Source organism: Microcaecilia unicolor, chromosome 12 (assembly GCF_901765095.1).
Source record: "Microcaecilia unicolor chromosome 12, aMicUni1.1, whole genome shotgun sequence".
Lineage (NCBI taxonomy): Eukaryota > Metazoa > Chordata > Amphibia > Gymnophiona > Siphonopidae > Microcaecilia > Microcaecilia unicolor.
Genome location: NC_044042.1, coordinates 21139827 through 21158044, shown reverse-complemented (window position 1 = coordinate 21158044; position 18218 = coordinate 21139827). Strand labels below are relative to the sequence as shown.

The 18218-nt window shown below is 46.6% G+C and overlaps 1 protein-coding gene across 1 annotated transcript in view; it reads left to right on the top strand.

Moving 5' to 3' along the window:
- The window catches only part of DEF6 (DEF6 guanine nucleotide exchange factor), a 77487-nt gene extending 63494 nt beyond the window's left edge, over nt 1-13993 (top strand). The window contains 3 exon segments of the mRNA XM_030221358.1: nt 261-459; nt 1701-1791; nt 13585-13993. Of these exon segments, the coding sequence (XP_030077218.1) occupies nt 261-459; nt 1701-1791; nt 13585-13784 (490 nt within the window). The 3' untranslated portion in view covers nt 13785-13993.
- The last annotated feature ends 4225 nt before the right edge of the window (nt 13994-18218 follow it).

Here is an 18218-nt window from a genome sequence, read left to right as displayed (position 1 = left end):
AGTAAAAGACAGGGCTCATTTTCAAAGCACTTAGACTTATAAAGTTCCATAGGTTTCTATGGAATTTTGGAAGGCTAAGTGCTTTGAAAATATGCCTCTATGTAATTTTGTAAGCCTGTGCTCTTTGAAAATGAGCCTCTATAGAACTTTGTAAGGCTAAGTGCTTTGAAAATAGATAATGTGTTACTCATGCAGATGGGACTCTGTATGGAGCATTTTTTACGCAGGTCTCATTAACAGTGCAGGGCTTATCCCTTTAGGTTACTGATGGAAGAAGAGGAGAAGTTAAAGCAATTGATGGAGCTGAAGGAGGAGCAGGAAGAGTACATCGCCCGCACCCAGCAAGAGAAGCTTGTGCTGAAGCAGGAAATGGAGAGCAAGTCCAGAGCCTTGGAGGAGGCCCAGCAGCAGCTAGAAGAAGTGAGGGAAAACAGACAAAGGGCTGACCAGGATGTGATGGTGAGTGGTCACAGATGTCACAGCAGTGGTGTAGCTACGTGGGGGACCCCCCCAAATTTCCTCTGGGCCCCTGGTTTTGCTGGCAGGAGTCCCCAACCACTGCCAGCTGAAGCCTTGTCCAGCACCTCCGCGTTGCCTGCCCTGCTCTCTCTTCCCCCTCGCGTCCTGCATGCTCCTTTTAGTGAAATTGAACATGCTCAGTTTCTCTTAAAGGAGCACGCAGGGCATGAGGAGGAAGAGAGAACACGGCAGGCAACATGGTGGCGCTGAAGGCTTCAGCTGGCGGGGGTTGGGGACCCCTGGCAGCCAAGGTACTTTGCTGCAGCAGTGCACCCACCCGGCGAGGCAGTGGGGGAGGGGGCGAGGTGGCGGCGGGGCGGCAGACTAAAATGTGCCCCCCTACCTTGGATTCTGGCCCCCTCCCACCGCAAGGTCTGCCTACGCCTCTGTGGCAAAGGGATGCCCAATGTGGCCTTGGGCAAGGTGAAAGGGAGATCCCATCACAAGGGAAGAACTGCAACATTATCACAGTAAAAAGACTAGCAAGGCTAGATTTTCAGATGCCTTCTCACAGGAAACAATAATAAGCCCTCCTGCGCTTTTGTAAAAGGGCCCCTAATGCGTAACGCTTTAGCGTAGCCTGTGTTAGGCCATTTCTGCTGCGTTAGGTGCAAGTTATCACCTAATGCAGCGTAGTAAAAGGGCCTCTGTTTGCCCTTTAACAGATTTTTGCAGCTGTGATGGTCATGGAGAAAACTGGAGTCTCTATAGGTTGTATCACATCTACGAAATCTCCTTGACAGCATCATCTTTGGTCCAAGCAATGTGCCACAGCCCAGCAAGAATCCAGTTTTCTGCTTCTCTGGGATTTAGTTCCCTCTGTATCAATGGGACATGCTATTATTTAGTACTGTTGAAGGTCTGGGGTTGGATTGGGTACAGGTAAGACATAAAGCGTCACATTTGGTTAGATCTGAGTTTTACCTGCCAAAGTATGCCTTGGAATTCAAAGCCAGATGTGAACTAAAAAAGCTGAGGACTGCACAGCTCAGCCCAGTTTCTGCTAGCTTGGCCCTCCTGTCTTACTGACTTTATAAGGCAGCGAGTCTGCAGAGCTCATTTCTGCTTTCAAGAACTAAGATAGGGCTGATAATACTGCCTTTATCAAAAAGCGATGGCTTCCTGGGGGTGGGTCCTCAGGCTCCTAGCCCTGCTGATTCACTCTCATCTATTTGTTTCAGATGGCACAGAGAAAGCTTTGGCAGGCAAGCACAAACGTGAAACACTGGAACGTGCAAATGAACCGGCTGATGCAACCAATTGCACCGGGAGGTGAGACACCTTGCAACGGTTACTGAAACCATACGAGAAGGCTATGATTTGGGCAAACGATGGCAGTGATCCATAGCTGCTCAGAGCCGCCCCATCACAGTGTTAGCATGGTAGCTGTTTTGCCTAGACTGACCCCTGCTGGACAAGGCTAAGACTTGGACAGCTATGAAATATATCCACGTATTAAAGACCACAATGTCGGTCACTGAACTAGACTTGAAATCCAAAGAGAGCTTTTACAGCGAGGCTACTTTTAAAGTGAACTACACAAAAATGTTTCTAATTCCTAATGTCTCACCCAGAAAATCAGCAACAAGTTGGATAATCACCTAATTAAACAAAGACTGAGCCAGACACTGTGCACACACTAACCTTATTACTTTACTTAGCAGTTCAAGCAGCGGCCTCGTGAGACTTCTGCAGAAATCTTGCGAGGTCACCGCTTGATACTCTCGGCAGCTATTTTGAAGCTGCGCCAAGAGTTAGAGGTCTGTGGCAGCACCGGGCAGGAAAAAGGGGGCTCTTTCCTGCCCTGAAAGAGGCCATTAGACCACCAGGGCACCACGATAAGGTACAGGAGGGGAGAGGAGGGGATGCGATGCGAATGGAGTCATGTGGGTGGGTGGAGGGAGTCTGGAAAAAAAGCTGGGGAGGGGTCATACATGGGAAAGAAGGAGAGAATCTGGCTTTCTTGGGGCGAGGCATGACGGGGTGAGATGGGGTGTGACATAGGGTTACCATGTTGTGTCCTCTGAAAAGAGGACACATGTCATGCCCCCGTCACGCCCCTTTTGGATCCTCATTCCGTCCCTTTCCCCTTCCCCGTCACATAGTCCCCTCCCCCACGCCCCCCCCAATCACATACTCTCCTCCCCCCATCACATGTTCCACTCCCCTTTCTTACCATCTTCCCTGGTGGTCTAGTGACGTCTTCGGAGGAAGGAAAGAGCCCCCTCTTTCCTGCCCGGAGCGCTGCCTGCCCTTGCCTACATCCTTCTCGGTCTCGGCTGGGGATTCAAAATGGCCGCTGAGAGTCGAAGCGGCCTCGCGAGACTTCAGCTTTCGGCGGCCATTTTGAATCCCCAGCCGAGACCGAGAAGGAGGGATGGGCAAGGCAGCGCTCCGGGCAGGAAAGAGGGGGCTCTTTCCTGCCCCGAAGACGTCACTAGACCACCAGAGAAGATGGTAAGGAAGGGGAGGGGAGAGCCACGGCGCCGAAGGATCGCGCAATCGCACGCACACCCTCCCACACGCACGTTTGTCCAGAAATCCGGACAAACGTGCGTGCGGGCAAAACCCGCCAGACGCCCCGGACATGCCCTCAAAAAGAGGACATGTCCGGGGAAATCCGGACGAATGGTAACCCTAGTGTGACAGAGGGTGGTGTGGGGGTGTGACATGGGACATGGCTGGATTATATTTTGTGTCCTCTTTTTTTGTCACGGCAAATATGGTAACTCGGTGACACCTGCTGGCCAGATTCTGCACCCATGTTTACCTGCTGTGGAGGGTGTGGCCCCTGGCCAATGACTGTTGCTGCATTAAGTGAACTAAATGAATTGGTAGGGGATATAAAATAGGGACAGACCTCCACCCCAGATCATTTCATAGGAAGACTCTCATAGTACCATAACCCAGCCTAGAGGCCGATTTCATCTGAGCTGCAGGTTTAAGGAAGCAAAAGGAAACTGGCAATCCAAAATCAGAATAAAAACAAATCTCCCTCACTCACCACCCAACAAAAAAAAAAACAAAATATTTATTTCTTGATCAAATTTTAGTGCTTTAAATAAAACAGAATAGAGTTGGAGCTTCAAAAAGCCACTGAGCATCAAGATAAACAGTTATCTTTATTTAGTAACCAGTAAAAGAGGCCCGTTTCAGATCAAATGAAACGGGCGCTAGCAAGGTGTTCGTCGCCAACACCCCCCCTCCCTCCCTCCCTCCCTGGCCAACCCCTTCGTTATTCTTCCATTGCTCCGCCCCCAACGTCATGACATTTGACGCGAGGGCGGGGCCCGGAGCGATTTCCCACCCGCCTCCCTCCCTGCCAACCCCTTCGTTGTTCTGCCATTGCTCCGCCCTCGAGGGAGGGGCCCGGAGCGATTTTGGTGGCTTCACCACCACGAACCTTCGAACCTTTTTGAAGGAAGTCAGAGCTTGGCTTCACTGACATCAGTGTCCTCAGAACGTTGAGGGTAAGTTTTATTATAGTAGATGGGGAACTACCCAAAACACGGCTGCCCGCCTGATCTTCAGATCTCCCCGCTACCAAAAAAAACCCTCCCCCCTACTACAGCCTTCCACTGGCTCCTGATAAAAGCTAGAATTAACTTTAAGATCCTAGCACAACTATACGGGGTATATCCCCAGCGTACATGATCAAAACAATCGACATAAGTACATAAGTAATGCCATACTGGGAAAAGACCAAGGGTCCATGGAGCCCAGCATCCTGTCCACGACAGTGGCCAATCCAGGCCAAGGGCACCTGGCAAGCTTCCCAAACGTACAAACATTCTATACATGTTATTCCTAGAATTGTGGATTTTTCCCAAGTCCATTTAGTAGCGGTTTATGGACTTGTCCTTTAGGAAACCGTCTAACCCCCTTTTAAACTCTGCCAAGCTAACCGCCTCCACCACGTTCTCCGGCAACGAATTCCAGAGTTTAATTACGCGTTGGGTGAAGAAATATTTTCTCCGATCTGTTTTAAATTTACTACACTGTAGTTTCATCGCATGCCCCCTAGTCCTAGTACTTTTGGAAAGCGTGAACAGACGCTTCACATCCACCTGTTCCACTCCACTGATTACGCGAAGGAACGCCCTGACAGACACTCGTCTTCTAGCCCACTCTCCAAACTGCAAAGAAGAAATATATAAATCTCTGTACATCACAGGGTTCTCCTACCTTGTCACAAAGACCTGGAACGCCCTACCCTGATCGTTAGAAGAATAACTGATCACCTTCTATTTCGCAAAACGTTAAAAATCACACCTCTTCTCAAAATGTTTTACCGATGTAGGATAATTGTCACCAACAACCGTTCACATGCAAACTCTGCCCTTCATCAGTTTCTGCTGATCAACAACTGCCACTTCCCTAAACGTTGGACTCTTGTTTCTCTTACTCCCCCTAAGACTCACAGACACTACCATCCCTAAGTCCCACTGTACTATCGCCCATCACAGTACGTTCAAACTGTTTTTTTGCTACAATGTTGCCTGTTAAATGCCTTTCTCTGTTAAATTAAGTCAATTGGACTGCTCTTTTTTATTAGTTAAGCTTTGCCAAGCCTGTTGTCTGCTGTTATGTGTTACAGTAAATCTTGTTGACCAGTGCCGTAGCGAGGGCTAATGACACGCGGGGCGGGTCGCCGCTGCGCACCCCCCCCCCCCCCGGGTGCAGCACGGCGCGACCCCCCCCCTCTGCGGCGCACCCCCCCTCCAGAGCGACCCCCCCCGGACCGCATTCTTACCTGCGGGAGGGCCGATCCGCCCCAAGTGCACGTCACTCGGAGCTGCGTCGGCCCCGTTGGTTCCCTGCTCTCTCTGCCCCGGAACAGGAAGTAACCTGTTCCGGGGCAGAGAGAGCAGGGAACCAGCGGGCCGGCACCCCCCGAGCGCGTGCACCCGGGGCGGACCGCCCCCCCCCCCCCCCCCCCCCCCCCCCCCCCCCCCCCCCCACCCCCTTCCTATGCCACTGTTGTTGACTACCCTTGTTATTATGCAAGCCACATTGAACCAAACCTGATTTGAAAACTGTCTCGTTTCTTCTGATTCTCTGTGGAGAATTGTTCTTCTGTTTTGTTTTGGTTTTTTTTTTTTTGTGCTCAGCACTTATACAGTAAGTGCTACATTCTTTGCAAATGGTATTTAATTCTACTGTTGGTTTGCTGTATGGATTGTCAAAATACGAACATGTTTTTCCCTTCCTGGAAAAGCTTCATGGCTCCCTGTACCAGACCGTATTAAGTTCAGCCTGTTGGTCACGGTGTTTACCAGGAATCATCTCATTACTTATCAGCCTATTTACAAGCTTTGCACTCTGAGAACTTCGTTAGAGGTTCCTGACTTTCCACTTGTTCGTTTGGAATCCACCAGGAGGAGAGTTTATTCTGTTGCTGGCCCTGTTGAGTGGAATAAATTGCCTGTTGTCCTTAGGAAACAGAAAAATCTGGTTGTGTTTAAGTGATTGTTGAAACGGCTTCCAGACTGAATTTGACTTCAGGCTCCAGTGGACATGAGTATTGTCATTTGATCGCTGTATGTGCTTATGTTTTGTTTTTGTGTAATGTATTATTATGTGGGGTGTTGTACTCCGCTCTGGATATGTGCGAAATATAAATTGTAATAAATGAAAAATGAAGTGAAAATTATAGAACACTGGCAGTTATACGTGCAACTGTTACATTGAGGCGTGGACATTTACCCCAACCATTGACATGGTATAAACGCCAAATTTCCACTCGTATTCGATAATGGCAATTACACACACAATTCACACTTAATGCGCAGTATCCCAGCGCTTAACTTTAGGCGATCTGTACAAAATTTACCCCTGTCACCCCAAGGGCCCTTTTCCGGTCCATGCATGTCGGCCCTTCATCCTCTAGTGCATAACTTCTTTGGATTTCTACACCCCATGTACATCACTCTTCACTGCTTTGCATTAAATTTTAGCTTCCAAATCTGGAGCATTATTTTAATTTTTGTAGATCACTTCTCATGCTGTCCACTCTGTTGCAAATATTCATGTACTCCACAAAAAGGCAAATTTTTCCTTCTATCCGTTGGGCAATGTTGCTCACAAATATATTGAACAGAATCAGCCCCAGTGCCGATCCTTGAGGCACTCCACTACTCACCTTTCCTTACTCCAAGCAAGTTCCATTTACCACCACCCTGTGTCATTGGTCAGTCAGCTGGTTTCTAATCCAGTTCACCACTTTGGGTCCTAACTTCAACCCGTTCAGTTTATAAATGAGGAACTGTGTCAAAGGCTTTCCTGAAATCCAGGTAGACTACATCTAGCAAATGCCCTCGATCCAATTCTCTGGTAGCCCAGTCAACGAAATCAATTAGATTCGTTTGGCACAATTTTCCCCTGGTAAAACCAGGCTGCCTTGGATATTGTAACCTATTGGAATGCAGGAAGTTCACTCTCCTTTCTAACCACTGACGTGAGGCTTTCTAGCTTGTGGTTTCCCACTTCTTCTCCGTCACCGCTTTTGTGAACAGGGAACCACATTTGCTCTTCTCCAGTCCTGGAATCTCTTCTTGTTACCAAATCTTTTAACCCTCAAAAACCTCCCTGAGGTCCCGCAATACCCTCCAATAGATCTCATCCGGTCCACTTTCAGTTTTTCTAATTGTTCATCAGTATAAAGGGAAGTAATTGTAAAACTTCGTACAGGCAGACTTTTCCTTTGGCGGTGCAGGCACATTTTCAAAACAAAAGTATGCAGGGAAATTATACACTTGCAAGCCCTTAAAAAAGGGGGAGGGGCAGGCCAATGATCCCTCTCTTCATTCTCATCCTGATATTTTAAAAAATGCAAGCACTGGATACCCCAATCTCCTCCCTACATAAAAAGCTCCCAGGGGCCCAGGGCTGGCTCAGCTTATGGACCAGGTGAGGCACTGGGCCAGGATGTCAGTGATAAAGGGCATCAAAATCCCAGTCTGGTCTACCTTCAAACTCCTAGAGGGATATATGCTGGAATGGGACTGTGGTGCCCTGAGCCAGTATCTCACCTGGTCCAGCAGGAGGGGGGACTTGTCATCCAATATTTTCCCCTCTATCTCATGCATAGGTAGAGGAGTGGAGGGAGAGATACCAGATTATGTCTGTGGGGGGGGGGGGGGGGGAGATATGCCAAAGTAAACGTTGGCTCAGGGGCACCACAGTCCCTTGAACCAGCCCTGCTAGGGCCCCTCACTACCACCACACAACCGCACAAAATCTCACAAAGTCCAATCAGGACGACAGCACAAGCATTAGTGTCCCATCACTTTTATATATATATATTTTTTTTTTTTGTTACATTTGTACCCCGCGCTTTCCCACTCATGGCAGGCTCAATGTGGCATGTCCAGAGGGTTAGAGAAGGTTCTTGATGTGCCCAGCCTAATAAAGTAGTTCCCACTGATAATCACTACCAGTTAACGTACTAACGTAGTAAATGACGGCAGATAAAGACCCTTATGGTCCATCCAGTCTGCCCAACGAGATAAACTCATTTTACATGGTATGCGATAATTTATACCCGAGTTTGATTTGTCCTTGCCATTCTCAGGGCAGAGACCGTAGAAGTCTGCCCAGCACTGTTCTTGTACTAAAAGTTCTGAAGCTAACGTCAAAGCCCCTTATTTAGGGCTGAATATCGCCATTAACTGAGCAGAACTTGGCTCTGCCCCTGGGCTGTCCCAGCGCTGCCTGAAGAGTGCTGCACTGGTCAGAGGAGACACTCAGTGACACTCAAGGAAGTTACATGGAAATACTTTTAAAACAAATAGGAGGAAATATTTTTGCACTCAACGAATAGTTAAACTCTGGAACTCATTGCCGGAAGACAGTGCCGTAGCGAGGGCGGCTGACACCCGGGGCGGGTCGCCGCTGCGCCCCCCCCCCGCCCCCTCCCCAGGTGCAGCACCACGCACCCCCCCTAGGCGCACACCTCCCTGCCCGGAGCGCATTCTTACTAGCATAGGAAAGCGGGGAGCGGGCGGGAGGGCCGATCCACCCCAACTGCACGTCGCTGGGAGCTGTGTCAGCTCCGCTGTTTCCCTGCTCTCTCTGTCCCGGAACAGGAAGTAACCTGTTCCGGGGCAGAGGGAGCAGGGAACCAGCAGAGCCGACACCCCCCCCCCCCCCAGCGGCGTGCACCCGGGGCGGACCGCCCCACCCCCCCCCCCCCTTCCTATGCCACTGCCGGAAGATATGGTAACAGCAGGTAGTGTATTTGGGTTTAAAAAAAGGTTTGGACAAGTTCCTGGGGGAAACGTTCATAGTCTGTTTTTGAAATGGACATGGGGGAAGCCATTGGGTTGCCCCAGGACTGGTAGCATGGAATCTTGCAACTATTTTTGATTCCAGACTGTTGCTACTCTTAGGAGTTCTGGAATGTTGCTACTCTTTAAGGTTCTACATGGAATCTTGCTTAATCAGGAAGAAAAGCAAATATCTCTTACACTGTTTCAAATCCTCCCACAGACACAAATACCCTGGCAAATGATTTCACAAGAGTGAGCCGGCTAACGAAAAAGCAACCAACCTGGTTTCTGCATATCGCACAGTACGCAGCGCTGAAATATCCAGTTGTTTAGTACTTTCCGACCTCTGTGCACGCTGGGCAGCGAACTTTGAACACCCCACAGAAACTACACACACACATTTCCCAGATTATATTTTGCATGCATTTTTCCTAACATATTTGCATAAATGCTAACCCTTCCTCAACCCCACCCCGGAAACATTTCTGCTCATGTCAGGTAAATTTACACGCATACAAACTGTATGTGTATATGTTCATGCACACATAAGTACATAAGTATTGCCATACTGGGAAAGACCAAAGGTCCATCAAGCCCAGCATCCTGTTTCCAACAGTGGCCAATCCAGATCACAAATACCTGGCAAGATCCCAAAAAAGTACAAAACATTTTATACTGCTTATCCCAGAAATAGTAGATTTTCCCCAAGTCCATTTTATAACGGTCTATGGACTTTTCCTTTAGGAAGCCGTCCAAACCTTTTTTAAACTCCGCTAAGCTAACCGCCTTTACCACATTCTCTGGCAACAAATTCCAGAGTTTAATTACACGTTGAGTGAAGAAAAATTTTCTCCGGTTCGTTTTAAATTTACTACATTGTAGTTTCATAAAAGCCAGTTTCATAAAAGGCTATTTCTGCGTGCAACACACTGTACCTCTAATTCTATAAACTTGTGTGTACAGTTCTGCGCTTAGTACGCAAAGTTGTGCATGCAAGTCAGGAATTAAGGTGTAACTTAAAACCCAATTGGCTTTAATTGGTGTTTAGTGGAACCAATTGGCACTAATTTGCAGTTACATGTGTAACTGCCCTTAGCTGGTATTGTACCAATTGTGCATGCAAAATCCATAACAAATAATTGGGGCATGGACCTGGGCGAGTCAGGGGTTTTTCTAGCACTTACAAACGTGGGTTCTAGAATACTGTTAGCTACATTCCTAATTATCCAGTTAGGAGTGAGCATTTTACACCAGCCATTGAGGGGGCATCAGTGGTGTAGCCACGGGGGGAGCCTGGGCCCAATTCAAAATTGTGGCACCGGATGCGTAGCTGGCGGGGATGCCCAAGCCCCGCCAGTACTGCTGAAGCAGGGAGGAAGCAGGCAGAGTGCTACAGCCACCAGTGCCAGCACCCTCTGCACATGCTCTGTTTATACATTGAACTGAGCATGTGCAGAACACGGTTGCCAGATGGGCGGTTTTCCGCAACCCGCCGCAGGAAACTTTTGCCCGCGGCGGGTTGCGGTTTTTTGGGCTCGATTTGTTTTTTCTGTGCGGGTTTTGGGGCGGTTTTTCGGCCGGCGGGGGGTGGGGCTAATGGCGACAGAGGCGGGGTTTGTGACATTTTGGGCAGGGTTTGCTAATGTATTGGGCGGGGCGATGACAGTGGGGGTGGAGCTGATGACGGTGAGGGCAGGGTGATGACAGAAGGGGTGGGGCTGATGACGGCGGGGGCGGGTGATGACAGAAGGGGCGGGGTTGATGATGGTGGGGGTGGGGGTGATGATGGAAGGGGCGGGGTTGATGACAGAGGGGTGGGGTGTGTGCGGTTTTTGGGCGGGTTTTGGGCTGTTTTGTGTGGGAATTTTTTTTTTTTATTTGGCAACCCTGGTGCAGAAGTGCTGGTGTCAGAAGATGGAGCACCCTGCTGGCTTCCTCACTGCTTCAGCAGTACAGATGTGGCTCTGGCAGGGCTTGAGCATTTCCACCAGTAAAGGTTTGATTCAAAAGGGGAGGGGGAGGATAACTGACAGGAAATACTTGGCTCCCCCAGTCTACCCCTGAACCCTCCCTCCCCCCCAAAAAAAAAAAAAATTTGAGTTCGGGCTACATCCCTGTTTGGCATAAGTTCTTGCACCTAAAGTTAGCACATAACTTCAGACTTGCGCAGATAGGATTGGATTCTATATATATCACGCCTAAAAATTTGGCACCAAAATGAAATTCACTGAGGCGATTCTATAAAGTATGCTTTAATTTAGGCGTACTTTATAGAATAAGCCTGAATTTCTGCGCGGTTTATAGAATATGCCAAGCACTGGTCCATGTGACTAAATTTTGTCACAGTCAATCCTGACGCCTAAATTAGGCGCAGAGCGAGTGTATTCTATAACGTGAATAGATTTTAGAAACACAGCCCGCCCATTCCATGCCCATAACCACACCCACTTTTCAACTATGCAACATATTGACACGCACCACATTACAGACTACGCTTAGGAAGTAGTGCATGTAAATTCTAATTAATGCCAATTAGTTTATCTAATTAATCCCCCCCCCCTTTTACAAAGCTGCATAGTATTGCCGACACAGCCCATCACTAGCCCAGCTTTGTAAAAAAAAAAAAGGGGGGGGGGTACATTTCTGCATTGAAATCTTGGTGCGATATATAGAATCCTGAGGAAAATTACCGATACAGAATTTGCGCTTAGCACAGATCATCCTGGCAGCCAACTTTAGGTGCCTTTCTTAGGATTTTCATATGTTCACCAAAATGCCTTTTAATTGCCCCTTTGGAGACTATATACCAGACCCTGTGTGAGGAAACGTGTATACTGCCAAGATTACACATACTTTTCCTGTGGGGAAAGTGAATGTGAAGGTTTCATTTGAAGTTTCCATGCCTCTTTCGGCCGCTTTATACCACCTGCTTTGCACCTCAAAGTATACAGAATACTTCCTGCTGGCTCTGGTCCACCACCTTTTTCAAGCCATGCTATATATTTTGTTGTTTTTTTGCCATCGGTTACTATTTTGTTTTCCCCTATGATTTGCCCTTCACAACCTAAAATAATTTGAATGACTGTCCACTTTGGGAAAGAATTTCTCTGTTTGTGTTCTGTCCTCTCTGGGTTACTGTGAAGAATAACTAATCACAGATAATTTATTTATTGGGATTTATTAACCGCCTTTATGAAGAGATTCACCCAAGGCGATGTACAGCAGGTACAGTTTGACATAAAACTTACAATTTTGATTAACAGCATAACGATAGCAAAATAACCAAGTATAAATAACAATAAATGAGGTAAACTTGAAAACAGTAAATTGAAACCTAATAATAGAACTACTGTGATAGATAGATAACTTTGCAAAACTGGTAATAAGCTTTAGGATTACTTGGAAGCATTTATTAAACAACTAGTAAAAAAAAAGTCCGTTTCTCATTGAAATGAAACGGGCGCTAGCAAGGTAATGACCTTCTGCCATTAATGTTCTCCCCCCTTGTCTCAGGACCCCCCTCCCCCCCTCTCTCTCTTGTCTCAGGACCCCCCTCCCCCCTCTCTCTCGTCTCAGGACCCCCCCCCCTCTATCCGGGCCCCTCCTCCCATTTCCACAAGCCAGCGCCTCCCTCCCTCTGTGGCCTCCGACAGCCAGGAGGACATGTGCGGGTGCCCCAGCCCTTCGTACGCCCTCTCCTCCGATGTCTGCGTCCCCCTCCTCCCATTTCCACAAGCCAGCGCCTCCCTCCCTCTGTGGCCTCCGACAGCAAAGAGGACATGTGCGGGTGCCCCAGCCCTTCGTACGTGGCAGCTGCTGTTTAAAAGGTTTTACCTCCTGCTCGTCCTGCAACACTGAAGTGCAGCAAGTACAGACGCGGCTTGTTTCAGCTGTTCCTCTGGTCCCGCCCTCATTTCCTGTTTGCAGAAGGGCGGGACCACAGGAACTACAGAAGCGAAACCACAGAGTTCCCTCGAGGGCGGGGCGATTACCAACCCTACAAACACTACACGACTTCACTGTCAGCTTCAGAATGTTGGAGGTGCGAATTATTATATTAGAAGATTATTGCTGACAGGTGTTACTGCAAGAGGCTAAAACTGGATGATCCCTGTTATCAAAATGATGTCATTCAGGAAGTGACCATTAAGATCCACTTTAGCAAAATGGCATTTGAGGCTCCTTTTACAGGGTGGCGCTACTGATTAGCATGCGCTGAATGCGAAGAAGCCCATGGGAATTGAATGGGCTCCTTTGCATCCAGCACATCGTTAATCAGTAGCGCAACTTTGTAAAAGGAACCTTTAGCAAAGAAGATGAAGTTGCGATTACATTTTTGCGACAAAATAAGGCGTATGGCACAAAGCGTTTGCTAAGGGAGCTTCCTAATAAAGGTTGGGCTAATATATTTTCAAAGGTCATAACTAAGGGGGTTATTTAGCTCGAGTTATCGGCAGCAGGGCCCATTGGAATAAAGTGGGCCCTGCTGCAGATAACTCAAGCTGAGCTTTAGTAAAAGACCCCCCCTAAATGTTTAAACATTTGTAAAGTATTTTGAAACTGTGTAAGGGGTCCCGTTTTTTTTTCCGGACACTATGTATTATTTATGATGGAATAAGGTACTAAGTAAAGGTACCAACTGTGATAACTGAGGTCAGAAATTACCGTGGCTCTCTTTGCCTTTCTCTGAATTACTCTAGTGAGACAATCCTAAAACTAGAGGGTTTTCTTTCAACCAGGCTGAATTTGCCATGGCCATAGAAATATATTTCATATATTTTATTTTTTTGAACAGAAAAGCGAATTACCCCCAGCATGGGGTATCCTGGATTTCAGGCTCCCGCCCTCACCCGCAAAGACTCTTCCTTCAAACTCAAACCAAAGACTGAGGACGCAAACAGTGACCTTGAGGGCAGAGAAATCAAGGAGAACGTGGCGGAGAGCAAGAGGAGGTCATGTCCCTGCAGTGCGGATATGATCAACATGGCTCCCTGATGTGATTGGTAGCACAACTGAAGGAAGACAGAGAACGCTAATGGGAGTGTCACCAGCACTGTAATTCAAATACATTTCATATGTAGAAGTGGGCTGACTACATATAGGCGTCACAGATCCGTGACAGCTCAAGTCAAGATTGATGGCTTGAAGTGACCAGTTTATAAAGACGAGAGACTCTTATTCCAAGGGTCAGCAAAAAAAAAAAAGAGAGAACTTAAGAACTAAGTTTAAGTGGCACAGTTATATGGTTTTAAGACCAGTTATGATCACAGTAGGATGAAAGGTCTGTCAAGGAGCTTATCCTCCGCTGCAGCATTTTGGGCCCAGCTGATTCCTTTCACAGTCATTATTATTTTAATCAGTATAGCGCTATGAGTATACAGAGCTCTTTATACTTAAAAGAGATGGTCTCTGCTCCTCAACGCTTAAAATTTAATGAAACTACACAGAGAAAAAAAAACAAAAAAAAGAGGCTTTGAGTGAAAATAGTGAGGCTATGACTGGAAAAAAAAAACCCAAACTCTTTTGTAGCTTGTAGTCCAAGCAAAGAAAAATTGGTGAAGCAACTACATAAAATCAAAAAAGATCTGAAAAGGAAGAAAATAAATGCCTCCTAAAGAGCTTCCTGCGTGGATTCGACGTTTTCATCTCTCTTCCAGTATGAATTTCTTTTCCATTAACACCTTTCTGATGGCATTCTACTACTATTTAGCGTTTCTATAGCGCTACAAGGCGTACGCAGCGCTGCACAAACATAGAAGAAAGACAGTCCCTGCTCAAAGAGCTATGTAATAAAAGTAAGCCAAGTATAGGACAATCAAGCCATTGTGACATCACTGATGAGGTTGGCTCTTATTGGTGGACTGAGGCATTATGACATCACAATATTAGCTCTGGTTACAAGAGACTACTACTATTACTATTTATCACTTCTATAGCGCTACAAGGCATACGCAGCGCTGCACAAACATAGAAGAAAGACAGTCCCTGCTCAAAGAGCTTACAATCTAATAGACAAAAAAATAAATAAAGTAAGCAAATCAAATCAATTAATGTGTACAGGAAGGAGAAGAGGAGAGTAGGTGGAGGCGAGTGGTTACGAGTCAAAAGCAATGTTAAAGAGGTGGGCTTTCAGTCTAGATTTAAAGGTGGCCAAGGATGGGGCAAGACGTAGGGGCTCAGGAAGTTTATTCCAGGCGTAGGGTGCAGCGAGACAGAAGGCGCGAAGTCTGGAGTTGGCAGTAGTGGAGAAGGGAACAGATAAGAAGGATTTATCCATGGAGCGGAGTGCACGGGAAAGGGGTGTAGGGAAGGACGAGTGTGGAGAGATACTGGGGAGAAGCACAGTGAGTACATTTATAGGTTAGTAGAAGAAGTTTGAACAGGATGCGAAAACGGATAGGGAGCCAGTGAAGACTGCACCCGAGTGATTCACTATATCAGCATTTTTTTCTAGTTTCATCACTCTATAGAGAGCACAGAGACAGCACACTGGAAGAATGAAGCCATTCGGGCATTCAGTGGAATTAGGTAATGTTTCTAAGGGGTCTTTTTACTAAAACATGGTAAGTTTTGCACATAATGCATATTAAGAGCAAAGCATACCACATGTTAAGTGCAAAGCCCTTGCAGTAAATGCAGGAGTCGTGCCCTGAATCTGCCATGCATTTCTGGTACAAGGCACACAGTTAACATACAACCAGCACATTAACATGCAACATGACAGCTGCCATGGCTACCCATTCCCTGCCCCCCCTCCCCAAGCACAACCTCAACCCCTCTGACACAGTGCCAGTCCCTCTGGACATAACGCCACCCCTCCTGAGCAGAACAAAATTCTACCGCCCCCCCCCCCCCATGGCAAACCCAACCTCCCAGCCAAAAATACTCCACCCCATTTAAGAAACGTGAACCCCTCCCCCAAAACTTACCCAAGGGTCTGCATTGGTGGGACGGTGGTGCTAGGTGGCAGCAGTCCTCCTCTGCTGCTGCCCAGGTTGGCGCCTGAATCCAAAATGATGCCAGTGACCCATCGCAGTAGTCTCCTCTTGAAGTGATGATAAGTTCAGCTATTGGCAGTCATGATGGCTAGTGTACAGTACCAACCCATGCACTAGCTGTCCCTGCCAGCCACACTTCTGCCTGCCCATGTCATGCCCATCTCCTGCCCACTCTTGCATTAGATAGTTAACACAAGATTTTTACCGTACAGGCTGCCTTTTTTGTGCAGGAGACATCAGTGTATGCCCGGGCTGATATCGACCGCATAGAAAAGCCCACGTTAGATGCGTAGTGTGATGATTTTACTTACCAGTCCCTCCTACCACAGGTTCTCAGCTGTTGCATCTTGGCACTGGGAACAATGGCCTTATAAGATGGCATAATGTAAGACTGGACAGTTAAGGATATTATTGAATAAGGGTAAGCTTGAACAGAAATAAGTCCTTTTCAGGAACTTTCCTGATGCTTCCTTCTAGCACTGCCCTATAGCTCACCACCAGTGGTCACTATGAGGGCACTGAATGTGTGTTCTTTCCTAAAGGACTAGAAGTATCAATTCAACAGCCTTCCAAGTCTTAGCCAGATCCTCAGCTAGGAATGAAAATAGGGGTTTTCACTGTGCCACCCCAAAGAGCTCCTCAGATGGCTGTGGATGGTATCTTGTATAACTGAGATTTCCATCTCAAGTCAGAGCAATTATCTTACCCCAGGATTAACTCTTTAAGTAGTCACCTGGGAACAGAACCTTTTACCTAAATATAAAATTAGGCCCATAAATCTGCAGCTTTCGACCACATTGTACTTTTATTATGATTTTTTTAACTGTATGCTTTGAATGTATTTTTTGGTCTATTGTACACCACATTGAACTCTGTGAAGCGGATATAGCGGATAATAAGATTTATTTTGATTTGGACCCTAATTGTGTGAAAATTTGGAAGATTCTAATGAACCGCCATAAGTTTTCAAAAACAAAATGGCCGCTCATAGCACGTACATCCCAACCTTAAGTGTCCCTTCTACAGGCAACATCTTGTGTACCAAACATGAATCTGTGCAATTATTTTTCCTCCTTCCTCTCCCCAGGAAGCCTTTAAAATGAAGATTTTGCTCTGTCTGACTCATCAGGAACCAGCAGCAGTCAGTACGATTAGCTGTAGTTGGCTCATGTAATACTTTGTTCATTGCTGATTTGTAAAGTATTTATTTATTGTTCACGTTCTGTCATATTTTCACACCTATGCTGTTCTGCAGCAATGGAAGGAAACAATAAGGGAGGTTAGATGAAAGCAGAATATTTTTCATTGCTACTGTGCTTTTTGCTGCATTTTTATAAATGGCACAAAGTAATATTTTTTTACATAAGAGCTTATCCATGTTTTGCTGATGAAAATAAGTTCAACTAAGGATCATGTGATTCCACTGTCAGATGCCTGCATATAAACATAAGACTTCGGTATTATTCCAAGGATTTACGTTCAGATGCTTCAGCTTGTATTGTGGAGGTCGGTATACTATGAATGCACTCTGAAGCATAAAAGAAAATATTTACAGCTACAATAAAATAATACTGAATCCTTTTCTCCTGTGTGTTTGTATCGGTTGAGGTTTAGCTGCACCATCTGCATTATGATGTCATAAAGTACTGTCAGTGCTGCCTTGCCATTGGTTACAGTTTTTGTGGCAATGCTATGCACCAAATCTGATACAGTAGATATCTGGGTGTCCATTAAAGAACTGTGATGGCTGCCCCAAGTGCTTTATTAAGTCAGATAGGGTAGTATCTTGTGGTGTGTTAACTGGACTTTCAAAGATTTTGATGAAAGGTCTTATGATGCTTTCTTTGATGTCTATAATTTATAGTTTGTGCATTCTCATCAAGCCAAGCGATGACGTCAGTGGTTAAATGGAGTTCCAAAGCCCCCCCCCCCCCCCATCCAGTTGAGCAGAGGACAATACGCAGTGCTTTTCATCGTATTTGAACTGCAGCCCGAGTGATTCACAAAATCCCACTGATACAATAGATCTGATAATTGTGCCATTATCAGTCCTCCTGCCACAGATCCTCAGCTATTACTATTTCCTGTGGCAGATGCAGCCACATTGGATGGTGGCATGGAAGATTGGAGAGTTAATAAAATGATATACATGTAAGCTATAAGAGTGTCAGCTTCTACTTACGAGTCTGAGTGGTGGGAGGCGGGGCTAGTGCTGGGCAGACTTCTACGGTCTGTGCCCTGAAAATGACAGATACAAATCAAGGTAAAGTATACACGAAAAGTAGCACATATGAGTTTATCTTGTTGGGCAGACTGGATGGACCGTGCAGGTCTTTTTCTGCCATCATCTACTATATTAGATGTTTTAAGCCTCAGTAAATCGGTATGGGGGCAATTCTAAAACCTGGGCATAATGTAGGAGCTCAATTTA